At 40.4% G+C, this 14,673-nt stretch overlaps 1 protein-coding gene across 3 annotated transcripts in view; it reads left to right on the forward strand.

Moving 5' to 3' along the window:
- LOC137646903 (ribonuclease H2 subunit A-like) overlaps positions 1–5,847 on the forward strand; it is a 50,834-nt gene extending 44,987 nt beyond the window's left edge. Inside the window, exons 7-8 of one of the 3 annotated variants that reach the window (XM_068379974.1) lie at positions 4,821–4,997; positions 5,224–5,847. In XM_068379974.1, the coding sequence (XP_068236075.1) occupies positions 4,821–4,995 (175 nt within the window). In that variant the 3' untranslated portion in view covers positions 4,996–4,997; positions 5,224–5,847. Of the gene's footprint in view, positions 1–4,820; positions 5,174–5,223 lie in introns of those variants that run through there. The other 2 variants (XM_068379975.1, XM_068379973.1) reach the window with 2 other exon arrangements.
- The last annotated feature ends 8,826 nt before the right edge of the window (positions 5,848–14,673 follow it).

Genomic DNA, 14,673 nt, shown 5'->3' on the forward strand with positions numbered 1-14,673 from the left:
TGAACAATATTACGCAAAAACTAACAAACCAATTTCAAAGAAATTTAGTGGGTATGTGGGGTATGACTCAAGGACAAATCCATTAAATTTTGAAGAAAATACATTGAAGTTCAAATATGCAGTGGAGTTGAGAGCAAAATAAGACTGCTTAGCATGGCAAAGGCATGCTCTCTACTGAATGCCTATCTAGTTTAAGGTGTGTTCTACCTGTTAGCTTATGCAGATATTCCTCTCTTTGACATTAGGGACCAAAAGTTATTAGACATGTTGAACCAACTTTATGTTCATCTAGGACTTATTCCATGAATCCTTTGATGAACTGACTAGGACAGCCAATACAACCTCATCATGGAAGACCTCTCACCCTTTGGCATCGGGTACCTTAGAATATTGGTCCTTTTTAACCAACTTATAATATTCACAGACTTATTACATGAATTCTTTGTCAAACTGACCAAGGCTGCCAACATAGCCTGGGAAACATCCAGACCCTCTTTAGGGAGCAGGTAGTATTTATCAGAATCATCTTCCACTATTAATGTATAGATGAATATGTCTTACATGGTGGCTTACAACTTATTTGTTGTTCCTTCCATAAAGGACTCCTGGTTCTGTGGTGATTGTAGACACACTTTTTAGAGAAACAGAAGACTTATTGTTTATGGAAAGGTAAGAGATAAGTTTTGACTTTGAATAATTAGACTCGACTCCAGCTGTTGCTCAGAGAGTTTATGCTTTGACTGAAATGGAATACAATGTAACTAAAAGAACCCCTTTTTGGTACAACCCAGGAGCATAAATGGTGGTCTGCCGTCAAATCTGCACTATGTTTAGTGTAGACTTTAAAAATTTCCTTTACTTGAACCAGATGGCTGTCACTTTCTATTCAAAGAAAAGGCAACCTTCTGACTGATATGTTTGACAATAAGCGGAGTAATGAGAAACTCGATATTCCTCATTGCTGTTCAAGTGAAGCTAAACTAATTAGTTTAGCATTTCAGTACTGTGAAATTAAAACACACTTACTGGACCTTAATACAGTACTTGTGTAGGTGTAGATCCAAATGGTATTTTCCTTTGTATTTTTTATATATGCAGACTTTTTCTGAGCTCCTAAGTTATTTTATGCAAATTAGAGAGAAGAGGTTATTTTTGTACTTGCTGCAGAATTGGTAATGTTACTGCATTAGGTAAATGTGCTTGTGATACCTCTGTCCCTGCTGATTTCAGGCCAATATCCATGTCTTTGGACCAAACTTTTAAATAGGTCTGCACCCTAATTTTTAGTTTGTCTTTTGAAAAGGCCTTGGAGCATGTGATGCCCTTTTTACAATTTCCAACACTGTACTTCTCACTTGATTGTAGTCTGGAAGGTTATAGGATTGACCTTAATTTTAATGCTGCATTTAACCATGTTAATTATGAGCCCTCTTGTTTTTAAACTGTAAGAAATGACAGTAGGTGGATCTTTTCTTAACATCTTTATTAAATTTTTAAGTAATAGATTATAGAGGACGGTTGATAGGCACCATAGTGACTATAGGAATGTAATATCTGGTGTTCCTCAGGGTTGTGTTCTCGGCCCATTACTTTTCATTCTTTAGTCTATGCGTTTTATGTGGTTTGGCTAGAAAACAAGCTTGTCGTATATGCAGGTGCATATTATGGTGTGTAAAGTTGAACTCTAATAAAACTTAAATATGATTGTAAATAGGTCAGGGACAGTGGATTCTTAACAACCAGACCTCTACATTGAGAATTTTGTGATTCTTGATTGCAACTTTAGAGAACCACATTTGGTCATTTATTCTTCAGTTGCACTAAATGTTGACTTGCTGAAAAAAGTCCTAAGATTATCAGTGATCATTTTATCCTTGGGAAAGGTTCCAATTCTTTCATTCTACCAGGTTTCGAGTAGTGGTCTCCTGTCTGGTTTTTAGCTGCCGACTCCCATCTTAATTTTGTGAATGGAAACTTAGTCTATGATATTTCTTATTCCTGATCTTGATGTTATTCTCTTGCACTGTTGTTCCGTAGGTCTTTATGCATATTGCATGAGATTTTTAATCATTCAAATCTAACCAGACTACCACCCTGTATGAAGTGCTAGACATACAAAGGTACACAGTGTTTGAGAAGTTTTAATCCAGCCGTGACCAGATTGTGAAATGATTTTATTATGTGGTGGTTGAATTGGTGGAATTTCAGAAGTTCATATTTTAAATATAAATTTTTAGCTGAAAAGTGAAGGTTGACATGTCTCATTCCATAGTTTATATATGACATCTATTTTAATGTTACTGATCTTAGCATCTTTTATATTTTTAATTCTTTACTAAATAAACTATTTCCTTTCCTCCGGGTTGTTTTTCCTGTTGGAGGCCTGGAGCTTGTAGCATTCTGCTTTTTCAGTTGGGGTTGAAGCTTGGCTTGTAATAACAACAATAATAATTAGTTCATTGAGATTGGATTTAGCTACAGCACTTTTTTATTTTTTTTGGTTGATGCATACCTTCTAACCTCACTCTCCTTGTTCCAAAAGCAGTCAAATTCATGTTCAAGGTCAAGCCTACTTGAGTAGTGATATTAGGAGAGCACAATTTTAGGAACATTTAACCCTTTTATCCCCAGGCTCTTTGGAAATTTCCAACCCTTAACCCCCAGGGTGTTATTTTTTTTCCCAGCACATTTTGCAGTATATTCTTTTTAAATTGCTCTAACAGCCTTAATTTTTGTCATAGAGAGGTCAGGTTGGTCTCATTCTCTTGGAAAATGCCTGAATTTTCTCAAAAAATTATCAAAAATATGAAGAAAAATTTATAGCATTTTTTTGCAAGGACGTACCTGTACGTCCATTGGGGTAAAGGGATGAGTTTTGTGAAACGTACCAGTACGTCCTTTGGGGTATAAAAGGGTTAATTTAATGTAGCATTATTGTTACCGATAATGACATTTTAAGTTCTCCAGTAAATGTTAAATGTAGTGTAAATATTTCTGAAACATAGTGCCAATACTCATGCCATCTATGTGCATTAATATGGCTCATAAGGGCAATCTTGGCCTTGCTTACTTTGCCACTTATATCAGACACATCAAATAAGGCTTTGGGGCTGTTGTGGACCTCTTTTTCTAGCATGTTATGTCTTTTTAAATTGATATGTGCTGCACTATCTTACTCCAGAATAGTGACTCTGTGGGTCATGTTCATTCTCCAGACCATACAGTAGCTAGTACAGTTTTCTAGATCAACTGGTGGATTTTTGCATTTCTTAAACATTGTCTTGGCTTTATTATTTTTTCCATCTATGGGCTTCCAGGTCCTCGGAGGCTATTCTGTAATTCTCTGTAAAACAAATTTGTTTTGGGAGCCATTCTTCAGGCATATGAGTCACTGGACTAAACCAACATAGATGGCTTTTGTTGACTCGGCTTCTATGCTTATGCACCCCGTTCATTCCAGAATATGTATATGGAATCCAATTTTTCCCTGCTAAGGTCGATAATTTTCTGCATACGAAAATTTGAAAATGTTCCAGTTGTTTGAGACGTCATTTATATAGAGTCCATGCCTATACACCACAGAGAATAGGCGAGATACATTCAGCTTGAAAGAAGTAGTGTTTATTTTATCCAGTAAGTCTTGGCCATTTTCAGTAGTGAATGAAACATTGTTATCAAGGTATTCAATAAATGGCACCACCTGCAGTTGTGCATCATCAACAGTGTGGGGTCCAAAATAGCAGTGTCATAGGCATATTGCTGGTCAACCAATTGTTGTGTTGATGTTTTAATATGAATTTGTAACAATCTGATGTTGAACAGGCTTCCATCCATTCAGTAATTTACTTTGACCCCATCTCTAAAGTTTTTCTGCAATAAAATTGCATTTATTGCACTATAACCACTGTTTTTCCCGTATGTATCTGTATACTTACTGTCTTGTATAGTGAGGCTTGAAGTGTATAAAATGTTACATTGACTCGGGTTAGGGAAAAATTGCGGTATCTTCAGCATATTGTCAGTTGAGCAATGTGTTGCTATTTTTGTATAGATCTGACATTTAATAGGCTACCATCCATTTGGTATTTTATTTTATTGCATCTTTGAACAGATTGAAAGAACAGGGTCTGGAAAATTACCTTGTTTTACTCATTTCTTCCAACTTAGATGAAAAGACATAGTACTGTAGTTTGAAAAATTTGTTAAGAACTCCATATTTTACAAGTACTGTATCTTCAGTAGGAGGTCGTAGGGCAGTGTCAAAAGCCTTATGTATGGTCAATAATGACTGTATATGTCTGTACAGTATTTTGCTCTCAACATTTCTCATGTATTTGCCTCAGAGTAAAAGTCTAAGTACACAGAAGTGCAATTTAGTATAGTATAATATTACCTTTGCATAAATTCTTGACCTTTTGTATGATGTTTAGTATTAAACTCGTCCCAATATAAATATCAATGCTTTGAGAATTAATGATTAACCCTCTGGTATTCCTGGCAGTGACAAAACTGCAGTCAGCCTCATGATTTACAAACTATTTTTTTACAGTGAGTAATGTTATGAGTCAACTTACTTATGTTGATGTTCCTTAGTGTAAAATACAAAGGAATACAGAGAAATAAAGAAAATTGCATTGGAATGCTGAATTAAATTTCTATATTCTATGTGACTAACCAGTGATTCAAAGAGGGTTAAATACTTGGTGTGAAGAAACGTGAATAATTATTGAATGTCGAGGAAAAAGTCTCCTTAAGATAAATTTGCAAACGAAATATAGTTGTTTCTTGGTGTATTCAAGATTTTTATTATCAAATTACAGGAAGGATGACGAAGAAGAGGAAGATAAAAAAGATGACACTCCATCTGTATTACAATTCTTTGCTAGAAAACAAAAAGGTTCTACTGATGACAAACCAACAGTTCCACCACCACCAAAAAAGAAGAGACATCATTACTTCACCGAGAGATGCTTGGCTCCAGTTACAAGTTTTTAAATGTAAATCACATGTTTTTTTATATATATATTTTTGGGGGAATTGTAAATTTCAGGTGATTAAAGAAGAATTCCTCTTGAAATGTATGTTTGTTTTTGTTCATTTAGTTACTTGTTAAATTTATGCTCAATTATTGCCAGGCTAATTTGAAATTAAGCTCCTTTTTACTGTACTTGTTTTAATGCTAAGCTTTCATGGAAGAACAGATTGAAAAATTTCTACTTACAGGTAAATGAAGTAAATAGGGAAGAGAAAAGAATTGCACAAGTGTTGTGGTAGAAGAGCAGGTCTGAGAAGTGAAGGATTTTTGTCAACTTGGAGACACACCAGACTGAAGTGAAAGTTGAAAAGGTAGTGTGAAAACATTTTTGTTGCAGAAGTAGACCATTGGTATTTAAGTATTTTGTTGCATACACAAATGCAATCAAAAGGAAAATTATTCAAACCATGGCAAAAGTAGAAAATTGTGTTACAAACAAGAATGGGTGGGTAGACGAGACGTGACCGGAATATAGCTTCGTGTAAAGGGATGAATATTGGTTGCTCAGAAAATCAGTGGATGTGGAAAGTATCTGGTTGAAGAATAATAGGAAGGCTTAGAAAATTATAGAAAAATGGGGCTAACATTAGAAATTATTTTTCCCATCAGTAGACTACTGTCCTAATTTGTAGCTCCTGGACTTTTATCATGGCTTTCCCAATTAGGGTTGTAGGAGAGGGAAGAGAACTCATTTACCAATTAGCCTATAAAGGGAAAGTTGATGCATCGTATTTATGATAATAAATGTGATGAGGAATATGATGAAAGACGCTTATTTGTCATGCCACAAAAACCCCATGCTAAAAATCTACAACTACCTTTCAGCAGGGAAATCTGTCCCAATTTCTTATTTATATGTGCCCCTTCTGGAGCAAGACCCACAGTTTATTCTAGAATGAAATGATGTCTACTGGAATACTTGTGCACTCACTGTCACTATATATTTTCAGTGTGATGAAGTTGTCCCTGTCTGTGGTAAAAGGGTTTAACACTCCAAAATTTGTAACCAAGAAATATCAGTTTCATTAATGCTTTTAGCTAGATAATTTTGCAGCCATCTGCAAAACCTTGTTAGGGGTTTGCATTAATTTTCGAGATTTTGGGAAATTTTGATGATTAACCACTGCAAGATTTTAAGTTTTTCATTGTGAAACAGAGTACAGGTATTTCTGTTGTCTTTGCCCTTTTTGAGGCATGTCAGGTTCTATTTCTTATCTGAAAAGATGCCCCCTTGCCAAAAATTTATTTCTCCCGGTACAAATACAAAGCTTCCACCTTTACATAGAGATAACAGCAAGGTTTGAATGCAAGGCAACATACCTAGGTGTAAACTACTAAATGGAAGCAGGGGCTCCCCCCTCCTCTTCTTGCTCGCAGATTATAGTCTGCTTCCACTCTACGAGGGTTAAGTAACAGACACAGGCGCGAATTCGTGCATCTTTGATGCCCTTGACTTGGATAACTCCTAACCTAAAAAACCTACAGCCCATTGCCTATGCTCAGATAATTAACACACTAAGTACTGTCTAATATTGATTTTACTTAGTTTCTATCATAGTAGAATTGTTCATATCCATTAATACTGTGTAACACTCGTTGATACTATAGTTTATATTACTGTAATATACTACTATGACTACAGTAAAGCTTAACTGTACTGTAAGTGTTTGCTTCTTTCATTTGGACTCGACTCGACTCACCGCACACATAGCCTACATTTACAGTAAACAACATTACTGTAATTCAGTACTGTACAATATGTATACAGTATATTTCATACAATGACTACTAACCGTTTGTGTGAATTTCTATGCAGCAATTGTTTAGTAGGACGCAATTTCCGATGCGTCGGTGTCGTCTCTTACGCAGTACTGTAGGGAATCCGACATCTACAGTAACCCGGTAATAATGTTTATCACATCATCTACTTCAATGAGTGAAAAAATTAAGATAATGAGAAAGGTATCGTTAGTAATGTTATAATCATTGCATAAATGCTTACAGCCACAATAACAACTGTAAAAAAAAAAAAAAAAAAAAAAGCTTTTATTATGAACAATTGAATGATATACAAGTAGTAGTCTACTTACGACAGAAATAGGGACCGAGTCGATCTGGACGTTTGTCGAACTTAAAAAATAAACGTTCCATAGATTTAGTATGGTGCGTTATGGTGTAGCAATCATACAAGCCCAATTTTATCTTTTCTTATATATCATTAAATCAATATTTTCTTATATATTTAATTTTCACCTTTCATATCATTGTATATTAAAGGATTTAGTAACATTTTTTATTTCAGAAGCAGTTTTCAATTTCAGAAGCATCTTGATATCAACAATTTGATTAAGATCGGCTGCTCTGAAGGTCCCACTACCGTATTGAGAGAATGAGTATTGTTTATATAGCATAATTTATTTGAAATTTCATGATAAATATTACATCAGCACCAATATGTTACAGGATTTAGTTTTCATTCATAATTATTAGTTGTTCCGATGCATTGTAACCACGGACTATCTCGGGAGTTACTCTTTAGTTTAAACTTAACTTGCGACCAGAAAAGTTTCCCCCCAACCAGGACTCCATTCCAGGCGAGAAGCATAAAGCCTCAGGGTATGTTCCCTGCGCAAAGCGACCTTCCACTGTCTTTGACCCACAGTGCACCAAGAAGAAGACTGTGTCAGGCCTGATAATGACAGGGCAAAGGTTGCCATTCGTACTCTGGTCGTTGCTCAGTGTAGACCTATAGTTTTCGCTCGCGACTTAAACTGTGACCTGTGTTTGCGTTTTCAACTTATTTTGTGTGCAAAGTGTTTGTGTTGAGATGGATAACACACTTCTTCAATGTTGTTGTCCGGGGGTGAATGGGAAAGCGTGTTCGGCTTTCCTTTCACATTTGGAAATTGATCCCCATTCTTTGTGTGCCTCGTGTCGTGGTCGTACCTGTACTCAGAGCGATATATGTAGTGAGTGTATTGAGTGGTTTGAAACCCAACGGTCTCATATGGCCACGAAGAGGAAAAAGAAAGGAAAAAATGAATGTTCTTCCTCGAAGAAAGACAGTGGTTCGAGACCTTCGTCGAGCTGTTCTTCGGTACTGTAATTCCTTCCCTTCCGTCGATATTGCCATCGCTACAACAGATCAACAAGAGAGAAGGGACTATGCCGATTCGACCGGATTCCCCGTTGTTATCGGCCCCTCCCCTACCGTCCCCTTCAGTGAGTTCGACGTGCATATCCATTCTTGGGGGGTTGGAGGAAAAGATCAACAGGATGAGCGAGTCAACCGCCCCACGTTTCTCACACGTGGTGCGCTCTGACCGGCCACCATAGCTGCCATCTTGGCCTGCCTACATGTGCACACAGCCTCCCCTTACCGCATGGCAGTCTCGGTGATACCGGGCACCCCCTCAGTCGCCAGCGCCATCTATTAGAGCTGCCTCACAGGCCTCCTCATTGGCTCGCGCTGCTGCGCCGCCATCTTGGCCTGCCGCCTTCTCATCGGCTCGCGCCGCCATCTTGGCCTGCCGCCTTCTCATCGGCTCGCGCCGCCATCTTGGCCTGCCGCCTTCTCATCGGCTCGCGCCGCCATCTTGGCCTGCCGCCTTCTCATCGGCTCGCGCCGCCATCTTGGCCTGCCGCCTTCTCATCGGCTCGCGCCGCCTCTGCATCGGCTCACGAAGCTGCGCCGCCATCTTGGCCCCCCGCCTCCACCAAACTGGCGACTGTCACCCCATCATCGGTAGCCATCCCCCACCTGCATCGGGGCAACTTTTTCTCGGATCCTTCCCTAGGGATGAGGAATACAGGGGAGACACTCCAAGGACCCCATTCAGGTCTCCTACGAAGGATCCTTTGCCACCTTGGGAAGAGCAAGCCCTTCAGTGAATGCCCCCGTTGTCATTCCAGCCTCCTTGCAGGACTATAGGCGAGGGAGAGAAGAAGAGAAGGGGGGAGGAACACACTCTTCGAGGACCCTGATGCATTCTCCCCCTCCCGCATTGGTATTGGTGAACCCCGACCCCAAGAAGAGAAGGCTAGAGGATGCGGCAGGCAGTTGCCAGTCATCAAATTCTTCAAGGGGCTCCCAAGGTTATAGAGGTCCCCTAGACCATCATGCCTCATCAAGTGGGCGTAGAGCAGAGGCTCCGCCTGGGGCTCATCCTCCCCTTCGTGTACAGGACCTCCGGAGGGGAGAGACTTCGGAGACGATGCCCACCAGAAGAGGACCCTTCGGTGGAAGACTCCTCCTCCTTCTCCAGGGTGTTGGCGCTCATCAGGCACCTCAATAACCTGCCGGACCCAGCCCCTGTTGTTCCTCCAGGGGGAAATTTCTTTGTTGGAGCAGCAGTTTGGCATCCTTCGAGAAGCTCGTCCCCCCTGTGTCTCTCCCCTTGGCCCCATCTCTGGGCAGAAAGCTGGGGTTAGTTGGTGGAATTATGCAACGAGTTGGGGATTGTTGTGAACTGGGAGAAGTCCCAACTATCTCCCTCTACGAGGACAGTGTACCTGGAAATGGAATTATGTTCGGCCCAAGCCAAGGCCTTCCCCATGTCAGAGAGGCTCAAACGCCTGGAAGAAGTCGGTCAACCGTTCCTCAGGGGGGAAACGGCCAACCTTCATCAGTGGCAGAGGCTCGTGGGTCACCTGGTGTCCTTGGAAAAGTTGGTCTCTGGGCAGGACACGACTACGTCCAATCCAGTGGGACATGAAAAGACTACTGTTAGCTCCTCAGACCAGGGATCGTCCAAAGGATCTCTCCCTATTGCAGGCATCCAGGGAGGCTCTCAAGTGGTGGATGGACAAGAAGAATACACTGGCAGGGGTATCCCCCCTGGACTCTCCTCCGGAGGTACAGTACTACTATTCACGGATGCGTCCAAGGAGGGCTGCGGAGCCCACCTGCAGGACAACTCTGTATCGGGTCTGTGGAGCGAGGAGGAGAAGACCTTCCACATAAACGAGCTAGAACTCCTGGCAGCGCAGAGGGCCCTACTGACCCTGGCGGACAAAGTCAGCGGCAGAAAAATCTCCCTGATGTCGGACAACTCCACAGTGGTCGCCTATATCAAGAAGCAGGGCGGTCTGAGGTCCCGTCTTCTACAGGATCTGACGGATGAGATTCTAACCTGGGCCGAGGGAAATGGGACTACCCTGATGGCGAGATTCATTCCAGGAAAAAGAAACGGTGGCAGACGGCTTGAGCAGGAGAGGCCAAGTCCTAGGCACTGAGTGGGCCCTTCATCCAGAAGTAGCAAGGTGGGGGTCTCCCTCCCTGGACCTCTTTGCAACCAGGCTGAACTCCAAACTACCAGTGTTTTGCTCCCCAGTCCCTGATCCAGCAGCAATCATGGAAGACGCCTTTCAACATTCGTTGGACGGCCTGGATACCTACGCATTCCCTCCGTTCGGGCTCCTGCGGCAGACCCTAAATAGACTAAGGACTTTCAAAGGGGCTCAGCTGAATCTAATCGCCCCCTGGTGGCTGGAAAAGGAGTGGTTCCCCGACCTAAGAAACCTAGCAGTGGCCCCCTTACCATCAGAGGAGATCATCTCAGGCAGCCTTACTTTCTGAAGTTTCACGAGGGGCTCGGAAACCTATCCTTTCACGCGTGGAGGTATCGAGTGCCTCCTGACGAGGGAAGGATTCTCCCCAAGGGTGGCCTCCCAGATGATGGGCTACCTCCGCTCCTCCTCGAGGGCTATTTACCAAGCTAAATGGCTAGGGTTCTACAAGTGGTGCCGGAAGAACGACCGTAAGCCCATAGGAGCCTCCATCCCGACAATAGCAGATTACTTGGTTCACCTACACCTAGATAGGAACATGTCGGTGCCATCCATCAAAGGGGTCAGAGCTGCCTTGGGACATATCGCGTGGTTGAAAAGAATAGACCTGGGTGATTCCGGGCAACTGTTCTTGCTTATCAAGAGTTTTGAGCAGTCCTTCCCTCATCACTCCTTGATGGCTCCAGAGTGGGATGTCCTCTTGGTCTTGGACTCCCTCAAGAAACCATCGTTCGAGCCCTTGCGGCAGGCCCTGGACAGAGAATTGACTCTGAAGACTGTTCCTCCTCGCCCTGGCCTCTTCCAAAAGGGTGGCTGAATTGCATGGGCTGGCAGCCAACGTTAGTCACTCCATTGGCTGGAAGGAGGCAATCCTAACCTTTGTGCCTCCCTTCGTAGCCAAGACCCAGAACCCAGCGGTCTCAGATCCCAGCCATCCCTAAGTCAGATGACTCAAAGGACCTTCTGCTGTGTCCAGTTACTGCTCTCCGAAACTACTTGGCATCGACGTCCGGCTTAAGGCCCGCCATGAAACACCTGGTTGTCTCCACGGGCAAAGTGAGGAAGGCGATTTCAAAAAGCACTATTCCTAATGGCGCAGGGAGGTAATTCGAAGGGCGAATGTAGCGAAGGGCAAGCCTGCACCCTCGTCTGCCAGGCCCCATGATATCAGGTCCATCAGTACATCGATGGCCTTTTCTAAGAATAAGTCAGTGGCACAAGTTCTTAAATCAGGTGTGTGGAAGAGACAGAACACCTTCACTTCCCATTACCTAATAGACTGCTCCTTAGTGTCTCGCAATGAGTACAGACTCGGCCCCAATGTGGTGGCACAACGGGATTTAATGCCATGACTTGCACACTGTCCAAGGTGGGAGACGCGGTGAGTTCCACACCCCCTCTCCAGCTACATGGCACGTATGACAGTTCTACGTCAATGGATGTCCCCCAACTTGGGCGAGTGTTATTGCAGGTTTCTTGAAGTTTTTTCCCCAACAGGCCTTCCATATCACCCTGTCATTCGCCCCTTCCTCGTTTCAGTTCCCACCTCCTAAGCCTAAGTCTCCTGAGAGAGAGTAGTCCGTGGTTACAATGCTTCGGAGCAAATATCAAATTCTTTGTAATTTGTATTTTTCCTAGCATACTCACCACAGACTACTCTCGAAAGTATGTCCCACCCTACCTACCCCGCTAGTTCTTGGAAGTAGCTGGCACTGAGACAACGGTGGCACCTGGTTCGAGTACGAATGGCGACCTTTGCCCTGTCCTTATCAGGCCTGACATGGCCTTATTCTTGGTGCATTGTGGGTCAAAGACAGTGGAAGGTCGCTTTGCGCAGGGAACATACCCTGGGGCATATTATCGGCCTGAGGCTTTATGCCTCTCGCCTGGAATGGAGTCATGGTTGGGGGGAAAATTTTTCTGGTCGCAAGTTTAAACTAAAGAGTAACTCCTGAGAGAGTAGTCCGTGGTAAGTATGCTAGAAAAAATACAAATTGCCAAGAATTTGACATATATCAGTCGAAAGTGTCCTCTCTCTCTGTTTTCTTTTATTAAGTGTTTATATCGTCTGTCTGTCCAGCATAATTACGCTGCACTCTTCTTTTGACAGTATCCACTTATATGTTTTCAAGTTTAAGGTAAATGAATTCATTGTGAAGCCATTTTATTTATTTCATACCTTATAATATATATATATTTTTTTCATATATATATCTATACGCTACATGCTACACATATGCTCTTGTACAACATATCAAGATTATACAATAGTGACAATTTCAACACAATTATTACAAAGTTCAGTTTGAGAAATCACAGAATTACACAAGAAATAAATTTGAATTAGACTTGCTTTTTTTCATTAGAAATCTTCAAAAATAACTTGCAAGTCTATACTACCATTCTCAAGCACGATAGAAAATGCAATGACATTTCAGTGTAAGAGGAATATGATGCCCCATCCCTTCAAAAATTAACTTTAAAAGAAACAAATTCAAATAAGGCTGTTTAATAACCATACAAAGCTCCTATATGTAATATTCGGCGTTAACTAAAAAAAAATACCATGTATTCAAAAATTTTTGCAGCAAATAAAAGAAATACAGTAGCACAATCACAAGTGCACCTTGGCACAAATGCCAATAGCTAAAATAAATTGCTAAAGGGATGCTTCCTTAAAAAAAATATTTATTTTCCATTTGAATAAACGTGAAAGCGATAAAACATGTTACTAATGCAACCTTAAAAGTCAATTATCCTGAGCTTTTAACAAGTGTTTTAACGTAAGTTTGTATAAATTAAGTACATTACTAGTGCAATAAAATGGCTGTTCCCAAGTCCTTATTCTTTCTAATAGTTAGGAACATTGCTGCACCTCTCAGGTGGTTTGCAATCATTACAGTTCACTCCTATAACCCCTCTAAGTTTAGCATAAGGAAGGACATTATTCTCCACTTTTGCCCCAAAAAATGTAATACAAATACAGTACCTTGAAAAGCATCAAACAACTCGACAGTAATATATTCTAAAATCTGAGGAAATGTTACTTTCCATAGGTGTCGAAGATACTTCTCCTGTTGTGACAGTCAAAACAGTGATTCTATTAAAAATTATAATGGTGAAGAGTCCAAAATATATTGATGGTTGCTTGAATCACCTTAAATGAGACTGAAACCATGAAATGAGTTCAGTGACTAGAAATACATGACAGCATGACAACTCGATGGGGAAATGTGTGAAGTTTTTGATAAAAGACCCTTAATATTTTAGCAAAACATTTGGTTTTATGTAAAATAAAGATTATTAAACAGATTCAGTAATCAGAACAGTTTACATACAAATACACTGCCATACTGTATACAGTATTTCATTTTTATATAGATTATGATTTTCTTTTAGATATCTGTATAGTATCTCAGTATAACTATTTCAATTTGAAATATTTTTGTTATACTTGAATTAGAAGTAAACTTAATCTTGCTCCTTTAACAATTGTGACGTGACTATAATTAACATTGTTCTTTTAACTATCAGGTTGTTACAATGCACTTTGAATGTACAAGAGGTCTGTATCATTTGTTAAGGGCAATCACACATGGGTAGAAACATTCACTCATGTACATTATAGTCTATTTTTGTCAAAGATATCTTAAAATATATTACAGTATTTCATCTAGTGACTCTGAAGAAACTAATTGACCTTAAAATAATTTTTTTGTATAAATCATGATTACCAGCATAATAGATACTACACAATTGTATAGTTTGCCATATCAACGGGAATCCCTTAAGTACATCAGCATTAAAAGTAAAAGATTGGCACAAAAAAAAATATTTGCTTGTGCATTATTTCACCAAAATAAATCTAATAAACCACAATACAGCAACTGTTCTTGGACATCCATACATACATAATAATTGGCATGACATGTAACTCTTTGGTTTTTAAGATACAGTGTACACTGACCCAGTTTTCTTTTCTCACAAGAAACAAATTCAAGAAATTGTAGGATTTACTTTAATTATTTATAGGAAGTATGCATGAATAATGATGAATAATAATTGGAAGATGATAACATTTGTGACTATATGCTATGTCTAACACACTGCAACAACAATACCCTTTACAGTAGATGGTTACAATAACTGGAAACTGCCAAATATACAATAACTGGAAACTGCCAAATATTTCATGATAAATTACAGGTGTTATAAAGGCATGTCTTGTAACCCACACCCCCCCCCCCCCCCCCCAAAAAAAAAAAATTTGAAAACTAAATTCTTGCCAAGTCTTGTGAATAGTAGCAAACCACTTAAGGAAACTAAACTTCCCAACATCAAGAGCAATC

Source organism: Palaemon carinicauda, chromosome 9, assembly GCF_036898095.1.
Source record: "Palaemon carinicauda isolate YSFRI2023 chromosome 9, ASM3689809v2, whole genome shotgun sequence".
Taxonomy (NCBI): Eukaryota; Metazoa; Arthropoda; class Malacostraca; order Decapoda; family Palaemonidae; genus Palaemon; species Palaemon carinicauda.